This window comes from Wolffia australiana, chromosome 19, assembly GCF_029677425.1.
Source record: "Wolffia australiana isolate 7733 chromosome 19, ASM2967742v1".
NCBI classification, from domain to species: Eukaryota; Viridiplantae; Streptophyta; class Magnoliopsida; order Alismatales; family Araceae; genus Wolffia; species Wolffia australiana.
Genome location: NC_135853.1, coordinates 9,558,829 through 9,572,878, shown reverse-complemented (window position 1 = coordinate 9,572,878; position 14,050 = coordinate 9,558,829). Strand labels below are relative to the sequence as shown.

Below are 14,050 nucleotides of genomic sequence, written 5' to 3'. Positions count from 1 at the left end.
AGTGCATCAAGTGCAAATAATTGGTATGTCGAGGTTCTCGATGTGATAGATGCCCCATGCTTCCCAAGGTAGGCCTACCAAGCAGAGAAGAGAGAGCGAGTGCAATATTGTGCTGCAGAGTTGATGTGTGTGTATGTTATCTGATTCCTCTTGATGTATGATATTTATAAGTTTCACCCTACAATGAATGATGTCCTTCGAAACTGTATGTCAGATACCCTCATCATTTTTTTATTTACACACAAGATACATTTTCTATATTCTGTTCGATTATCCTTCTTATGTTTGTACACCTGGCCCATTTATATTGGGCCCACTTTCTAACCACATAAATTATGGGCTGGTTGTTTAGTGAATGTGGGTTCATCGTTCTCTCTGCACCTGTTATCTGACTGGCGTGTTTTGCAGTCTTTGAAAATACAAAATCACACATCAACAAAATAAAGCTTGCACTCATTGGATTTGCGATTAAAACATACCATATTGGTGAGTCGAAGTCTACTCCACGAGGACTGGGGATTATCACAACAATTTCAGTCTCTCTGAGGTAATTCAGAAAATTGGATGACAAAATGAGGTCAGAATAGAGATACGATGGCACATATGAAAAGAAGACAACAATATGTCCAACAAGCCCAACATTATGCGATTTGAGCGTAAATTGAAGGATAAATCATAGAGAGAAGTTAGGGAGAGAAAGTGATGCATGAGGAGAGAGAAAGCATGATTAAGTTTAATAATCAACCTAAAGACAATGAAACAAAATATAATTGAGCATTGTTTCAATGAACTAATATGTTACTAGCTTGCATGTGATGAGGAATCAATCATATTGATGACAGGTTGTGACTCTTTGTCCTAAATTCCATTGTTGAAGCTTCCTGTTCAGGCACCACATTCATCCATTTAAATATTTGTTCATGAAACTTGTTCCAACAAAATATAAGAGGTTTTCTGTCACAGAAGAGGTTGTCGAGCACCAGGGATCATCCGTTGAGCTAGGGTTGGAGTTTGTAGCGATTTCAAACAAAAACAGAGATGATCTCCCAAAAAAATGAAGAATATGTTTTAGGGGGGATCACAGGGATTTCTCGCTGTCCGATAATCCCTTTAAGGGGGGCCAAGATATGGCCAAATCACCCCCTTAAAGAGGATGAGAGAGAAAAGGAAGGGGATAGAGAAGAAGAGGAGCGAGTGCCCAGAACGTGACACATAACAGCGCTGTAAAGAAAAGGCAAGAAGAGGGAGAGAGAGGAGAGAGAGAGAGAAGAGAGATAGAGAGAGAAGAGAGAGAAGAGAGAGAGAGAAAGAGAGATAGAGAGAGAAACAGAGAGAAAAGAGATAGAGAGATAGAGAGAGAAACAGAGAGAGAGAAGAGAGAAGAGAGATAGAGAGAGAAACATAGAGAGAGAAGAGAGAAGAGAGATAGAGAGAGAAACAGAGAGAAAAAGAGATAGAGAGATAGAGAGAGAAACAGAGAGAGAAGAGAGGTAGAGAGAGAAAGAGAGAAGAGAGGGGAAAGAGAGAAGAGAGGGGAAAGAGAGAAGAGAGAGAGAGAAGAGATAGAAGAGAGAGAGAGGGAAGAGAGAGAGCGAGAGGGAAGAGATAGAGAAGAGAGAGAGAGAGAGAGAGAGAGAGAGAGAGAGAGAGAGGGGATGGCCTGTGTGCATGTTTGTCTTGCTATGCCTGTAGTGTTCACTATGGATTGTCCAACCAAGGTCTGTCTGATATCTGGTATCAAACAACCGATATATGATATCCGGAAAAAACCGGGATGATGTCTGATATCGGTTATCAGATATCAGTCGGTATCCATCCTTTAGGTCTAGACAGATATCGAAGACGGATATCGGAGGGGTAAGGAAAAAAACTGGTATCGGATACCGGATATCGGATATGGATATCCGGATATCGGAATGGGTATCTGGATATGGATAACCGTTATCGACAGAAAAAATTTAATTTTTATCATCACATTCAATGATTTATGTACATCATTATCGTATGCTATTGGTATATTTTCAACCTCGGTTAATATATACATCACAAGATTTCTATTTTCCTCTAGACGGGATAACAAGATTCGAAGTTTAATGTAAACCCAGAATCCTGTTACCCCATATGGAAGAAAATAGAAATCTTGCACTCTATATATTAAATGAGGTAGAATATACATTAAATCATATAGTAATATTTTAATAAATATTCACTATATTTTAAGCCCGTTATATATGTAATATATTTAATGTATTAATTCCTCGTCCAATAAATACAACTGAAAATTTTTATTTTCTTCCATATGGGATAAAAGGATTCAGAGATTGATGTTAATCTCCAAATCCTGTTATCCCATGTGGAAGAAAAAAAAAGATACATCTGTATATATTAAACCAGCCACTTAATAAATAAAAAGCTCTCAAATTACCCTCTTGCCTACGTTGACCCTTTCTAACTGCTGCACAATGATGGTTAAATTATATTTTTAAACAACCTTTCTAAGTTGGATATCGAAATCCGATATCCACCCTCTGATATCCAATATCGTCATCCTCCCTGAGAGACGGAGGCGGATGATGACATCAAGACAGATACCAATATCGGATATCGGTACTATAGCAACCGATATCCGATATCCAGATATTGGAAAAAACGGATACCAAAAATTTGATTTTCGGTATCCAGTACAACATCCGGCCAGATACTGTAATCCGATATCGGTATCTGGATGGACGATCCCTAGTTTTCGGCCATTCCAATACTGACATCAGAGCACAGTATCGGGACGGGTGCTGAATCAGATATCAGAAATCACTATTCCGATCTGTTTTTATCGATATCTGTATATCGGATCACAATATCGGATATCGGTTGCTACAGTAGCGATATCTGATATCATTATCCGTTTTGATGTCGTCATCCGCCTCTGTCTCTCAGAAAGGATTATGATATCAGATATCGGAGTTCAATATCAGATTTTGATATCCAACATGGAATGTTTGTAAAAATAAATTCCCTCGTTGAAGCTGTTCATCATGCAATGGTTTGGTGAGGGAAATCGTTGGTCAGTAGGTAAGCAGAGAATCTTTTAAGTATATAATTACCTCGTTTAATATATACCCCACAAAAATGTCATTTTCTTCCATATGAGATAATAGGATTCGGAGTTTAAACTCCCATATGGAAGAAAATGAAAATTTTGAGGCATATATATTAAGATAGTCACTAATATACTTAATTATATTATATATATTTAATATATTTTTACCTCGTTTAATATATACGCCTCAAAATTCTTGTTTTCCTTCATATGGGATAATAGGATTCGGATTTATATTAAACTCAGAATCCTATTATCCCATATGGAAGAAAACAAAAATTTTGAGGCGTATATATTAAAGGAGGTAATAATTTACTTAAAACATTTGGGTGTTGGTAACGTGAATCATCTAAAACCATGTTCAGTATTGATCGTTTTAAAATCATCTAAAATGAGGCGGATATCGAATTCCGATATCCAGTATCCGAGATCCGCCTCGTCCTTAACTGTTCGATATTCGTGTCGATGTCCATTTTACGCATGACTGTCAGTATCCGTTCGATATCCGATATCCGGTATCAGAAACCGTGGTGATTTTTCCGGATATGGAATATCGGTTGTCCAATACCGAATATCGGACGAACATTCCCTATATGCCTGTACCCCATATGACAGTCTTCTCTAAGCCATTCAATCTGCGCAGAACTGCATGGATTGTGCTATGTCACCCAAGAAAAAAAGTGAGTAGAATGAGAAGGTGGGGCGTAGGTGATCCTCCGCCATCGGGTCGAAGTTAAAGAGTCCAGATGCAGCCACGTAACATGGTAAAGGTAAGTGGAGGAGAGAAAAATGGTGGGTTCCCTTTCTCAGTTTATGATCTGGGCGGCAATGCCAGATCCGGGACACACAATCCAACATCATTTGATGCGTCGTTTTTTGAACTCTCCTGATGTTGACACTTATCCCTATAAAAAAAGTATGTAATGTTTAGTGTTTTTGGAATTATTATATAGGTGTGTCATAATTAAATTTAAACTATAATGCTATGTTATCCACTCATGTGTTCCACGCGTGTGCCTACATGTGCGCCAGGTCAGTGCCACAAGGGCATCATCTATAAGGCACCTCACATGGCAGACCATGTGCCACATTAGAGCGACGTGCAGGTGCCATGTGTGTGGTCATCTATTGCATGCTTACTTAGCTTCCAGGCCATCTGGCACTTGCCATGTATCTTTCAATCCATAAATCAGAATTGAGTGAAATTTTCTCCCATTTTTTCTTTTTTTAGGTCTATTCCTGACATTTATCCTGCATTTAAAAATGATGTTAGTAAGGCAGTTGAAAATCAGGTTAATATATACAAGAATTTTTCAGCCACCGTCTTATGCACATTGCCTGCTCTTCATCAGTGCTTTCACTCCAGACTCTGAAACAATATGTAATCGAAACTAATGATTAGTTCACAATGGTTTGACCTTGAAAAGTTCAAAACATATATCAATCATTTTATCACTAATTTATGCGAGAATGAGCAAATGGTAAAGAAATGGGATTAATGCTAAAATGACAAAAAAGATGATGACGTGCATCAAATTCATGTTAATTAGAAATTAAAATTGGTTTGCATTGCACATTATCATTTCTAGACCCTTGCCACTGGAGATGAATATAGGATATAATGGGACCAATAAAACAACCTGCAAATCCAAACATGCAATTTAGTAGTCAAACGTCCGGTCCACCTGAAGGATATAGGAAAAATAATCCCCTAAGTCAGGACCAGTTCAATTAACTAACGGGAAGCAGTGGGCTGAATTATCACCCAGAGCCCAACGACAATCCATTGGGGTTGAGGACCCTCCGGCGACAATAACTTTAATATCCAAGGCCGAGGGATCTCATTTTCCACCTACTATGAAATTTTTTTAAAGAAATTTGCTTCCCTAAAAGTCAGATCAACAACAACCCAATTTATTAAGTTCATAGTGGGAAGTAAGACCCGTATCATTTGCCAAAAAAAACAAAGAATGGGAAGGACAAATGTTTGTGTTGGACATATAAAGGAGCTTATCAAAACTAACTATATTACCTGCAACATTTATTGTCCTTTTTAATTTGGGCATTTATTTCTCAGATGTTTTTTTTGTTTTGTTTTTTTTTCACTTTTTCTGTGATTTTTCTATTTTTTGCGTGACTTTTTATTTTTGCGTGATTTTTCCTTCTTTTCTGAGAACACTTACTGAAAATTCACAAAGTACACAAAAATAATACTCTTTTATTCATTAAAATAAAAAAGTCAAGGATTTCAAGAAAAATGGGGATCAGAAGATGTACATTGAATGGATTAGAAGATACAGATGAAAGGCGAATGACACAAAAATCCACTCCCACTTTTCAAGATTCTTGGCCAAGAATTAGTTGACACAACCTAAAAGGAGGCAAACGAGTAGGTAAAGCAAGATATTTTGAAAAATCACTGAGAGAATAAAGATCCTATGGTTATGGTTCACTAAAGGAAATCTCATACCAAAGGAATAGCTAATCCAAGTTCTCTTAATACCCATTCCTCTGGCTAATGCACTTGGGGGTCACTATTACATACTCTATGAGTTTTTACGCTTTTAATAAATTTTTTCAATTCATGCATACATAACATTCAGGAAATTTCATCAAATATATGTAAAAGATGAATGCAACGAGGTTTGAGAAAATTTCAAAAAATTAAAAAATATGATTTTTAACAATTTTCATCTATAGCATGTAATCAAACCTTTTATAGACTTTTTTAGGTTTTCTAGATCTACACTTCCTAACTTGAATGATTTATTGTCCTGAATAAAAAAGTTCATGCACATGTAATCATGAGTGCACGGAATGGCCAGTAAAGTAATATATCAAAAGGGGGTTTAGAAAACTCATCGAGAATGTAATTCATGTTGTATTCTCCCTTAAATATCATGGCAGTGGCTCTTGAGCTTCTCTCTTATTCTCCCTTTTCACTTTTCCCCTGAAAGAAGAACACAAAAAAGAAATAAAACTAGGGTCTTGGGTTGCCTCCCAATAAGTGCTAAGTTTTACATCTTTGGCCGGACAAAGCTAGGATCAAAGATGAATCAAGTGTACTTACACACGATGGATTTAGGAATCCATAGGTCTAGAGACGACAGTACTCTATAGGGCTCTAATATAGATGTTGGTATCCATACTGTCCCCCCATGCTTTGAGGTCAGTATGTCCTCCAGTCTCGTAAGCTTGCGTCGTGTCAGAATCTATCACTTACACTTTAGCGACACTTCATTCCCTTGATATCCTAGAATGTACTCCAAAATCCTCATCATGCCAAGAGCTTGTTTCCTTATTTGTCTCAATCTCTTCCTTCTCTTTGGCATGGAGGTTATCAGAACTTTATCATGTTGTCGGTATAATATGTCATTTTTTAAAGTTAATTTTCTCCAAGTTCACTCTCATCATACTTTTTTGTCACACACTGCTTTGATACCTCCCCTGAGATGCTCATTAACCATCTTCAAAGTAAAGATACATCATTTAGAGCACAAACATGGAGGTGTACAAGATGAATGTGTACTCAGAGGTGGAAATGGTATCCTTAAAGGTGTCCTTTAGAGCCTTAATAAAATGTTCACTCGTACTCTTGAAAAGTCCAACTGTCTTGATGACATTTTCTTGTCCTTTGTTCTAAGGGTCACCTCTTCCTCCTCCATAGCGGTAATAGCTTGTGCTGATTTGAGGAAACATCTACCGAATAATATGGGTGCTTCCTCTGATTTTCCTTCAAGTATAAGGGATTAAAATCTAAAGTAACAACCATCAATATCAATATGGGCTTCAGTGATTTGCCCACTAGGAACCCTTTGGGTCCCATCATTAAAGTGTAATATGTGAGATGTGGGTGTCACTTTTCCTACTGGATGACACTTTAGTATCGTTGAAGGTATGACACTTAAGCTCACTCCAAGATTTATGAATACTTGCTGGAAACGAGTTCATATAATCTCACAATTAATACTTGTGTCTCTTGGAGTTTTTCCTTTTTTCTAGACGGTTTCTTCTTTTGATTATCATGTGATACTTCAGGGGATGGGGTGATTGGTATCTCAATATCAACCCCTAATTTATCCTGGGTCATGTCCTTTATGTGCCTTTCACATTTTTTTTGTATGAGGTTCACAACAGTAGGTCATGTCATCTTCAATATTTGTATCAAGGGTGTGATCCCTAATGTGTACATTCTCACATGGAGACATAATATGAAGTGATATGGAGTCTCCCAACAGCCCTAAACTCTCTAGGATCTACAAGCAGTAGAGAAGGTAGTTGACTTACCCCTTTATTCTTGCAAATGTATTCATGTTAGCAATTAATGAAATAACATACTCTAAAGGGAATGCTTGTATCACAATATTTTCGTTAGTAGACCTCCTTTTCCTAACTCCCCACTTCGTTTGATGAGAACCATGACTACACATTAAATGTAAAATGCTATTAATGTTTACCTTAATTCACAGTGACAATCCTTTTATAACAGTTCATTTCTATTTGATACTAATCTGACCAAGGTATCAAGCACAGTGTTCTTAGTCTGTTAATAATGACTATTAGTACACTTTGCTTTTCCTAGTATCAATTCCAAGGTTCATATCAGACAGTTTGACAAGGTTAATATCAGACAATCCGTTATTTTGCAACAAAAATAATTCTCATATTTTTAGTACTCAAAATTTTACTCCAATGCACCATGAAAAATGTTCATATGGAGTGAATTAATAAAGTAGAATTTCACTTGCTCATAATTGGCTTGGATTTTTTAATCTCCATATTTTGGATTGGCCTAAAGTATGCAATACTCAAAAGCCCACTACATTCCAATCAACAAAATCCATATAAATTAAAGAACATTTAGCACCCAGATTATACATTTATTAACAATTTACTTATGAGATTCATTTCATGCAAGTCTACCACAAATTGCAGTGAAAAAGGCTTCTGAAGTCAGCTTGATTCTTCACACATGATGATGCCCACATCAACATAAACAATAACTAGTTTAACCCCATCACTTTAATTATTTGATAGCTTATGTTTCTTTATTAAAAGTGTTGAATGGATTCCATGTTCATGTCATTTCTTCATAAATTTCACTCCTTTCCATCGTTTTCTTGAACTTGGGCGAGATGGCGGACAAGGGTATTTAGAGCAGAAGACGCTTTTCCATTTTCACCTTCTCGTTGCTTGCATCTTGTCAAGAAAAGGGTCAATCTCGTCGAAGCTTCTCGCCCATATTTCCTTCGACCCACGGTGATTCGAACGAGGTTTTTCAATTTAATCTTTGCAGTTCAATTGGAGTTCTCGCCGGATTTTTTCCTTTTCATAGACCCATTTGGAGTAATTCCTTAAAATGTCGATGCATATATCAGTTCGAAGATGATTGTTTCGCGGTGATTGTTCTTCACGATCGTTGCATTTTGATTATCTCATTTTTTTTTATTATGATCACTGATGAAACACGAATTAATGAAGATTATTACCATGTAAAAATCTCGTCGCATTTCTCGCATTTGGATGTAGTGATGCTTAAATATATTTTTGCAGCAGGCGCTTATATTTTGTCGGTGCGATGAGCAAGTTCTTAAGTTGTATTGGAGGCCGTCTGTCTCAAGGAAGATCTACCCATGTCAGTTCCTCCGTGGTTTCTTTCTTTCTGTACTTGATGAATCATTTATATATTATACTCCTTTTTTCTAAAAAAAATTATATCTTCAGCTCCACTGAAGATTTTCCCTTCATTTCATGTACTTCTGACCCCGTTTCTAGGTCTTGAAATAGTTTGCTGGAGCCAGGTGGGCTAAAAATACCTGAAATATTTTCATGAACGAATGCTGCCATTTTATTTTTTTCAATACTTCTGGAACTTATTACTGAGGATAGACCATTTTGTGAATAGAAATTGCATGAATAATTTCAAAATTGTTCATTTGTAAGCTGCATTCTCCTGTAAACTGCCGATCCGTTTGTGGAGTAATTTGTGTTGATTTTTTTCTTCAAAAAAAGAATTTGTGTTGATTTTTCATTTGGCGATTGAGTGATCTTTATGTATGTTTCTATGCTTTTACAGGAATCATTTTGTATCTTTATAAATAGAAATTGCATGAATAATTTCAAAATTGTTCATTTGTAAGCTGCATTCTCCTGTAAACTGCTGATCCTTTTGTGGTCTTTTTTCTCCATGGAAGTATTCTTGTGGAGTAATTTGTGTTGATTTTTTTCTTCAAAAATAGAATTTGTGTTGATTTTTCATTTGGCGATTGAGTGATCTTTATGTATGTTTCTATGCTTTTACAGGAATCATTATGTATCTTTATAAATAGAAATTGCATGAATAATTTCAAAATTGTTCATTTGTAAGCTGCATTCTCCTGTAAACTGCTGATCCTTTTGTGGAGTCTTTTTTCTCCAGGGAAGTATTCTTGTGGAGTAATTTGTGTTGATTTTTTTCTTCAAAAATAGAATTTGTGTTGATTTTTCATTTGGTAATTGAGTGATCTTTATGTATTTTTCTATGTTTTTACAGGAATCTCTCTCATCAACTCCTTGGACTCGAAATCCATTTAATAGGCAATTAGCTTCCAGCACTGTGGAAAAGGGACCTGCAGTTATTCAAAAATCAGGAGAGGTTGCTTCAAAGCCATCAGGAAATGGCGAGTCCAATCAGGGCGGACCCACTGGAAAGCCTGTGAGGGGAGGGGTAATCTCTTTATATCTCTTTCTCTCTCCTCGCACACTTCTCTTGCTCTCCTGCTCTTAGTCTGTCTGTGTGTGTGTGTGTCTCTCTCTCTCTCTCTCTCTTTTTCTCACACCCGCTACTCTCACACTTCTCTGGCTCTCCTGCCCTTAGTGTCTCTCTCTCTCTCTCACCCGCTACTCTCACACTTCTCTTGCTCTCCTGCCCTTAGTGTCTCTCTCTCTCTCTCACCCGCTACTCTCACACTTCTCTTGCTCTCCTGCCCTTAGTGTCTCTCTTCTCTCTCACCCTCTAGTCTCTCGCCTCTATCTCCGGCACTGATTCTCTCTCTTCCCTCTCCTACTCTCACAAGTCTCTTTGTCTCCTTTTGTTATTCTCTCTTGCTTTCTCTCTCTCACACCCTCTACTCTCTCACCTCTCTTTGTCTCCTGCCCTGAGTCTCTCTCTCCCCCTATCCTTCTCATCTCACACTTTTCTTTGTCTCCTGCTCTTAGTATCTCTCGCTCTTTCTTTCTTTCTCTCTTACTCTCACACTTCTCTTAGTCTCCTTCGCCAATTCTCTCTCTCACACTTCTCTTTGTCTCCTGCTCTGAGTTTCTCTCTCTCTCTCTCTCACTTTCTCTCTCAACCTTTACTCTCCTGCTATGTCTCTCTCACTTTCTCTCTCACCCTTTACTCTCCTGCTGTGTCTCTCTCTCTCTCTTTCTTTCACCTGCCTGGGTCTCTCTCCCCCTCTCTCTCTACTTACATTTCTCTCTCTCTCTCTCTCCGGAAGTAGGCCTATCTATCTAGGGAAGAGAGAGAAAGAGGTAGAAATAAAAGATGTAACAATTCTCTCCAGGAAGATTTTCCAGCCAAGTCAACAACTTTCTTTACGACAAAAACACCCCTGATAATGACAAAAATACCCCTGATAATGACAAAATTACCCCTGATAATGACAAAAATACCCCTCATAGTGAATTCTCTCTCCTCCCCTTTCCCCTATTACCCTCCCTCTTTCTTATTGCTGTCTCTATCTTCTTTCTTCTTTCTTCTCTTATATTCGATCACACGCCAACTTACCTTCCCCAATTCGATTTTTATATTTTTACAATTTATGGGGTTTTTGAGTGACCTTAATTTTGCATCGGTCAGACTTAAAATATTGCACATTGAGATGATAACAATTTTTAATTATTTTTTCACTTTTCTCAGCCAGTTTCATGGGCTAGTCTTCTTTTGCTAATTTTAACGGGAGGAGGGATCGTCCTTTACTATGACAGAGAGAAGAAAAAACATATTGAAGGTGTGCATATTATCTTTGAATTAAAGACAGACATGTCTTTAATTTGCTTGTTTTTAAGAAATTTTCGTATTTACTTCATGTGCTTATTATTCCACATCTTTTATATTACCGTCTTATAATTGTCTTGGCAGGGTAAGTTTTTGCTCAAACAAATTAAGATTATCTATCATTTGGTTTACATTGTATTTGCTGAAATATGTTCGAGTTTAGTTAAAATCCCCGTGACACTGGTCTTTCTCTTGGAAAGTTTTGTTCCAAATACATAAAATATTTACTTTGAATTTCCCTTTTCTTGTTCCTATATCTTTAAATTTACCGTTACCTGGATAAAGCTGAGGATTTTCGCAGGGGAAAATTTAGTTTCTGCAGAGAAATAATAGAATTTTATATAATGCATTTCCTTTGCTCTGCTGCAATATTTGTGAATATATGAAAATTCTCTAAGTTATGTTGAAGCGCACCAATTCTGCTTTAATGCAATCTTCTTCTTGGAAAATATAAGATACGCCAAACAACATAATATTAAAAATCTAGGTTCTTCGGCGTTTTATTTGTATTAATTTTTTTAAAAAACATTTTGCATTAATATGTTGAACTTTTATAATTTACCGTGTCATAACAAAGGCCTCTCGAGGTTGATATTTTTTGTCAAATAAATTAAAACTATCTGATTCGACTTCCATTTCTTGTGATGTGCCAATGAAAATTTTGCGTGACTACAGCAAATTTAAGCAAAAATTCAATCGTCTGGCCATCTTTTTACCTGATTAAGAAAAAAAAGTTGAACATTTTTGTTATTTTTTTAATCTTCTCCTGAAAATAAAAATTCTCTCCGTTGGCATTTTTCTGCTGATCTATTTAGCTACAGTATGGAAGATCGAAAGCCATCTTTTCAAATGGAATTTCGACTTTAAAGTGAAAATTCAACTTTTTTCTGTTGTGAAATATTTGAATTGAAAAGAATGTTGAAACTCAGTTTTTTTCAGTTTTCGATTAAATACATATTTGAAAAAAAACTGGAAAAAAACTAAATTTTTTTTTTAATCCTGTCTAATGAGAAGATTATATATTTTTTTTCTCAAATGCAGAATTAGAAGCATCTTCTGCTGCACCATAGCAAGAAGATAAATATATTTTGAAAAGACTCTTGAAACTCAGTTTTTCTTCAGTTTTCGATCAAATACATATTTGAAAAAAAACTGGAAAAAAACTAAATATTTTTTCAAATCCTGTCTAATGAAAAGATTAAACATTTTTTTTCTGAAATGCAGAATTAAAAGCATCTTCTGTTGCACCAAAGCAAGGGCCCTCGGTGGGCACAGCCGCTATTGGCGGCGCCTTCACATTAGTGGATCAAAATGGAAAACAAGTCACAGATAAGGACTTTCTTGGAAAATGGACTCTTATTTACTTTGGATTTACCCACTGCCCAGATATTTGCCCAGATGAACTTCAGAAATTAGCAGCAGCAGTGGACAAAATCAGTAGGGTTTCTAATTTACTCTTCATTTTTCTCAATTTATTATTATTTTTTCAATCTTTAAAACCTCATTTGCAGAGTCAGTAGCAGGGATTGAGATTGTTCCTGTTTTCATCTCCGTTGACCCTGAGAGGGACACCGTTGAGCAAGTCAACGACTATGTCAAAGGTATGATCTTAGACTAAGCTATAGATTTTTCTGAAAAATAATTCATATACTATGAAAAATGATAAATGCGTAGAAAATGGAGGTTATTTTATTTTAATTTTTTTAGAATTCCAGCAACATTTAAATTGGTTTGACTGGAACACCTGAAGCGGTGAGGGAAGCAGCTCTGGTCTACAGAGATAAAATATGCCAGTATACAAGATAAAAATATCAATCTTTAGAGTCATTCATTGCAATGAAGTTTAAACTAAGGTGATGCTGATATTTGTAGAAAAATATAGACATGTTATGGAGATTTTTTATTTTTTTTCAAATTCTTCCCAAATTTAATTGATTTGACGGGGACACTGATAGCGCAGTCAGTCCAAGACGCCTACAGTTCAACAAGGTTTTCGTCCCGTCTGATCATACATTTTTTTTACCGTTTTTAAAAAGCGTAACGTTCATGAACGGTTCACGAACGAACCCAAACAAACCGAACACGAACACGAACAAGAAATTTTCCCTGTTCGTTCAACGCCGAACAGGGAATTTTCTATCCCTACAATTGAGGCTTGGAAGGAACAGCACAGTCTTTCAATAAAATATAAACTCAGACGATGTTAGTATTTGAAGAAAAAAAAGATAAATGTGATAGAGAGACATTTTTTATTTTATTCAGAATTCCACCCAAATTTAATCGGCTTGACCGGAACGCCTGAGGCTGTGAAGGCGGCAGCTCGTGCCTACCGAGTATACTACATGAAGACTGAACAAGACGGCGCTGACTATCTCGTTGACCACTCCATAGTCATGTGGGTATTTGTTTTATTTCTGGAATTTTCTTGGACGCTTTTTCCTAATTTATCATGATTTTCTAAAAAAGGAAAAAACATTGAGTTTTGCAGGTACTTGATGGATCCAAATATGAAGTTCATCAAGTTCTTCGGCAAGAACTACAACGTCGACGCGCTTGCCGACGGCATCATCAAAGAAGTTAAACAGTGGAAGAAGTAGACGTCTGGATCAGAACATATCACTAATTTCTTTATTAATGATCCGTTATTCATGATTTTTGGTGGCCTCAGGTTTCAATCTTTCATGAAAAACCAGTGGTTGTATCCATCTTTTGATGAAGCACGATAATTCAAATGAACAGGGTATTCTTGACTATCAATGCATGTTTTTTTTATAATCTGTCAGTAAAAACCAATCTTGACGTAAACATGATTAATGAGTGGAAACTTGTAATTTATTAACTATCAGTAGACACCAATGAAAACACATTTGATCAAATTCACATAGCTAGTTCAATAATACAGACTGCATCGGGAC

General features: G+C 36.4%; 1 protein-coding gene across 3 annotated transcripts; it reads left to right on the top strand.

Moving 5' to 3' along the window:
• The first annotated feature begins 8,185 nt into the window (after positions 1–8,185).
• Positions 8,186–13,892, top strand: HCC1 (electron transport SCO1/SenC family protein). Of its 3 annotated transcripts, none has more exons than XM_078590793.1 (8): positions 8,186–8,356; positions 8,654–8,732; positions 9,630–9,803; positions 10,998–11,088; positions 12,360–12,572; positions 12,647–12,736; positions 13,398–13,530; positions 13,624–13,892. In XM_078590793.1, the coding sequence occupies exons 2-8, from the start codon at positions 8,676–8,678 to the stop codon at positions 13,730–13,732; spliced, it is 867 nt and encodes a 288-aa protein (XP_078446919.1). In that variant the 5' UTR covers positions 8,186–8,356; positions 8,654–8,675; the 3' UTR covers positions 13,733–13,892. The 3 variants fall into 3 exon arrangements, with proteins under 3 accessions (XP_078446919.1, XP_078446918.1, XP_078446917.1); XM_078590792.1 differs by having other exon boundaries at positions 8,187–8,370; XM_078590791.1 differs by having other exon boundaries at positions 8,187–8,370; positions 8,651–8,732.
• The last annotated feature ends 158 nt before the right edge of the window (positions 13,893–14,050 follow it).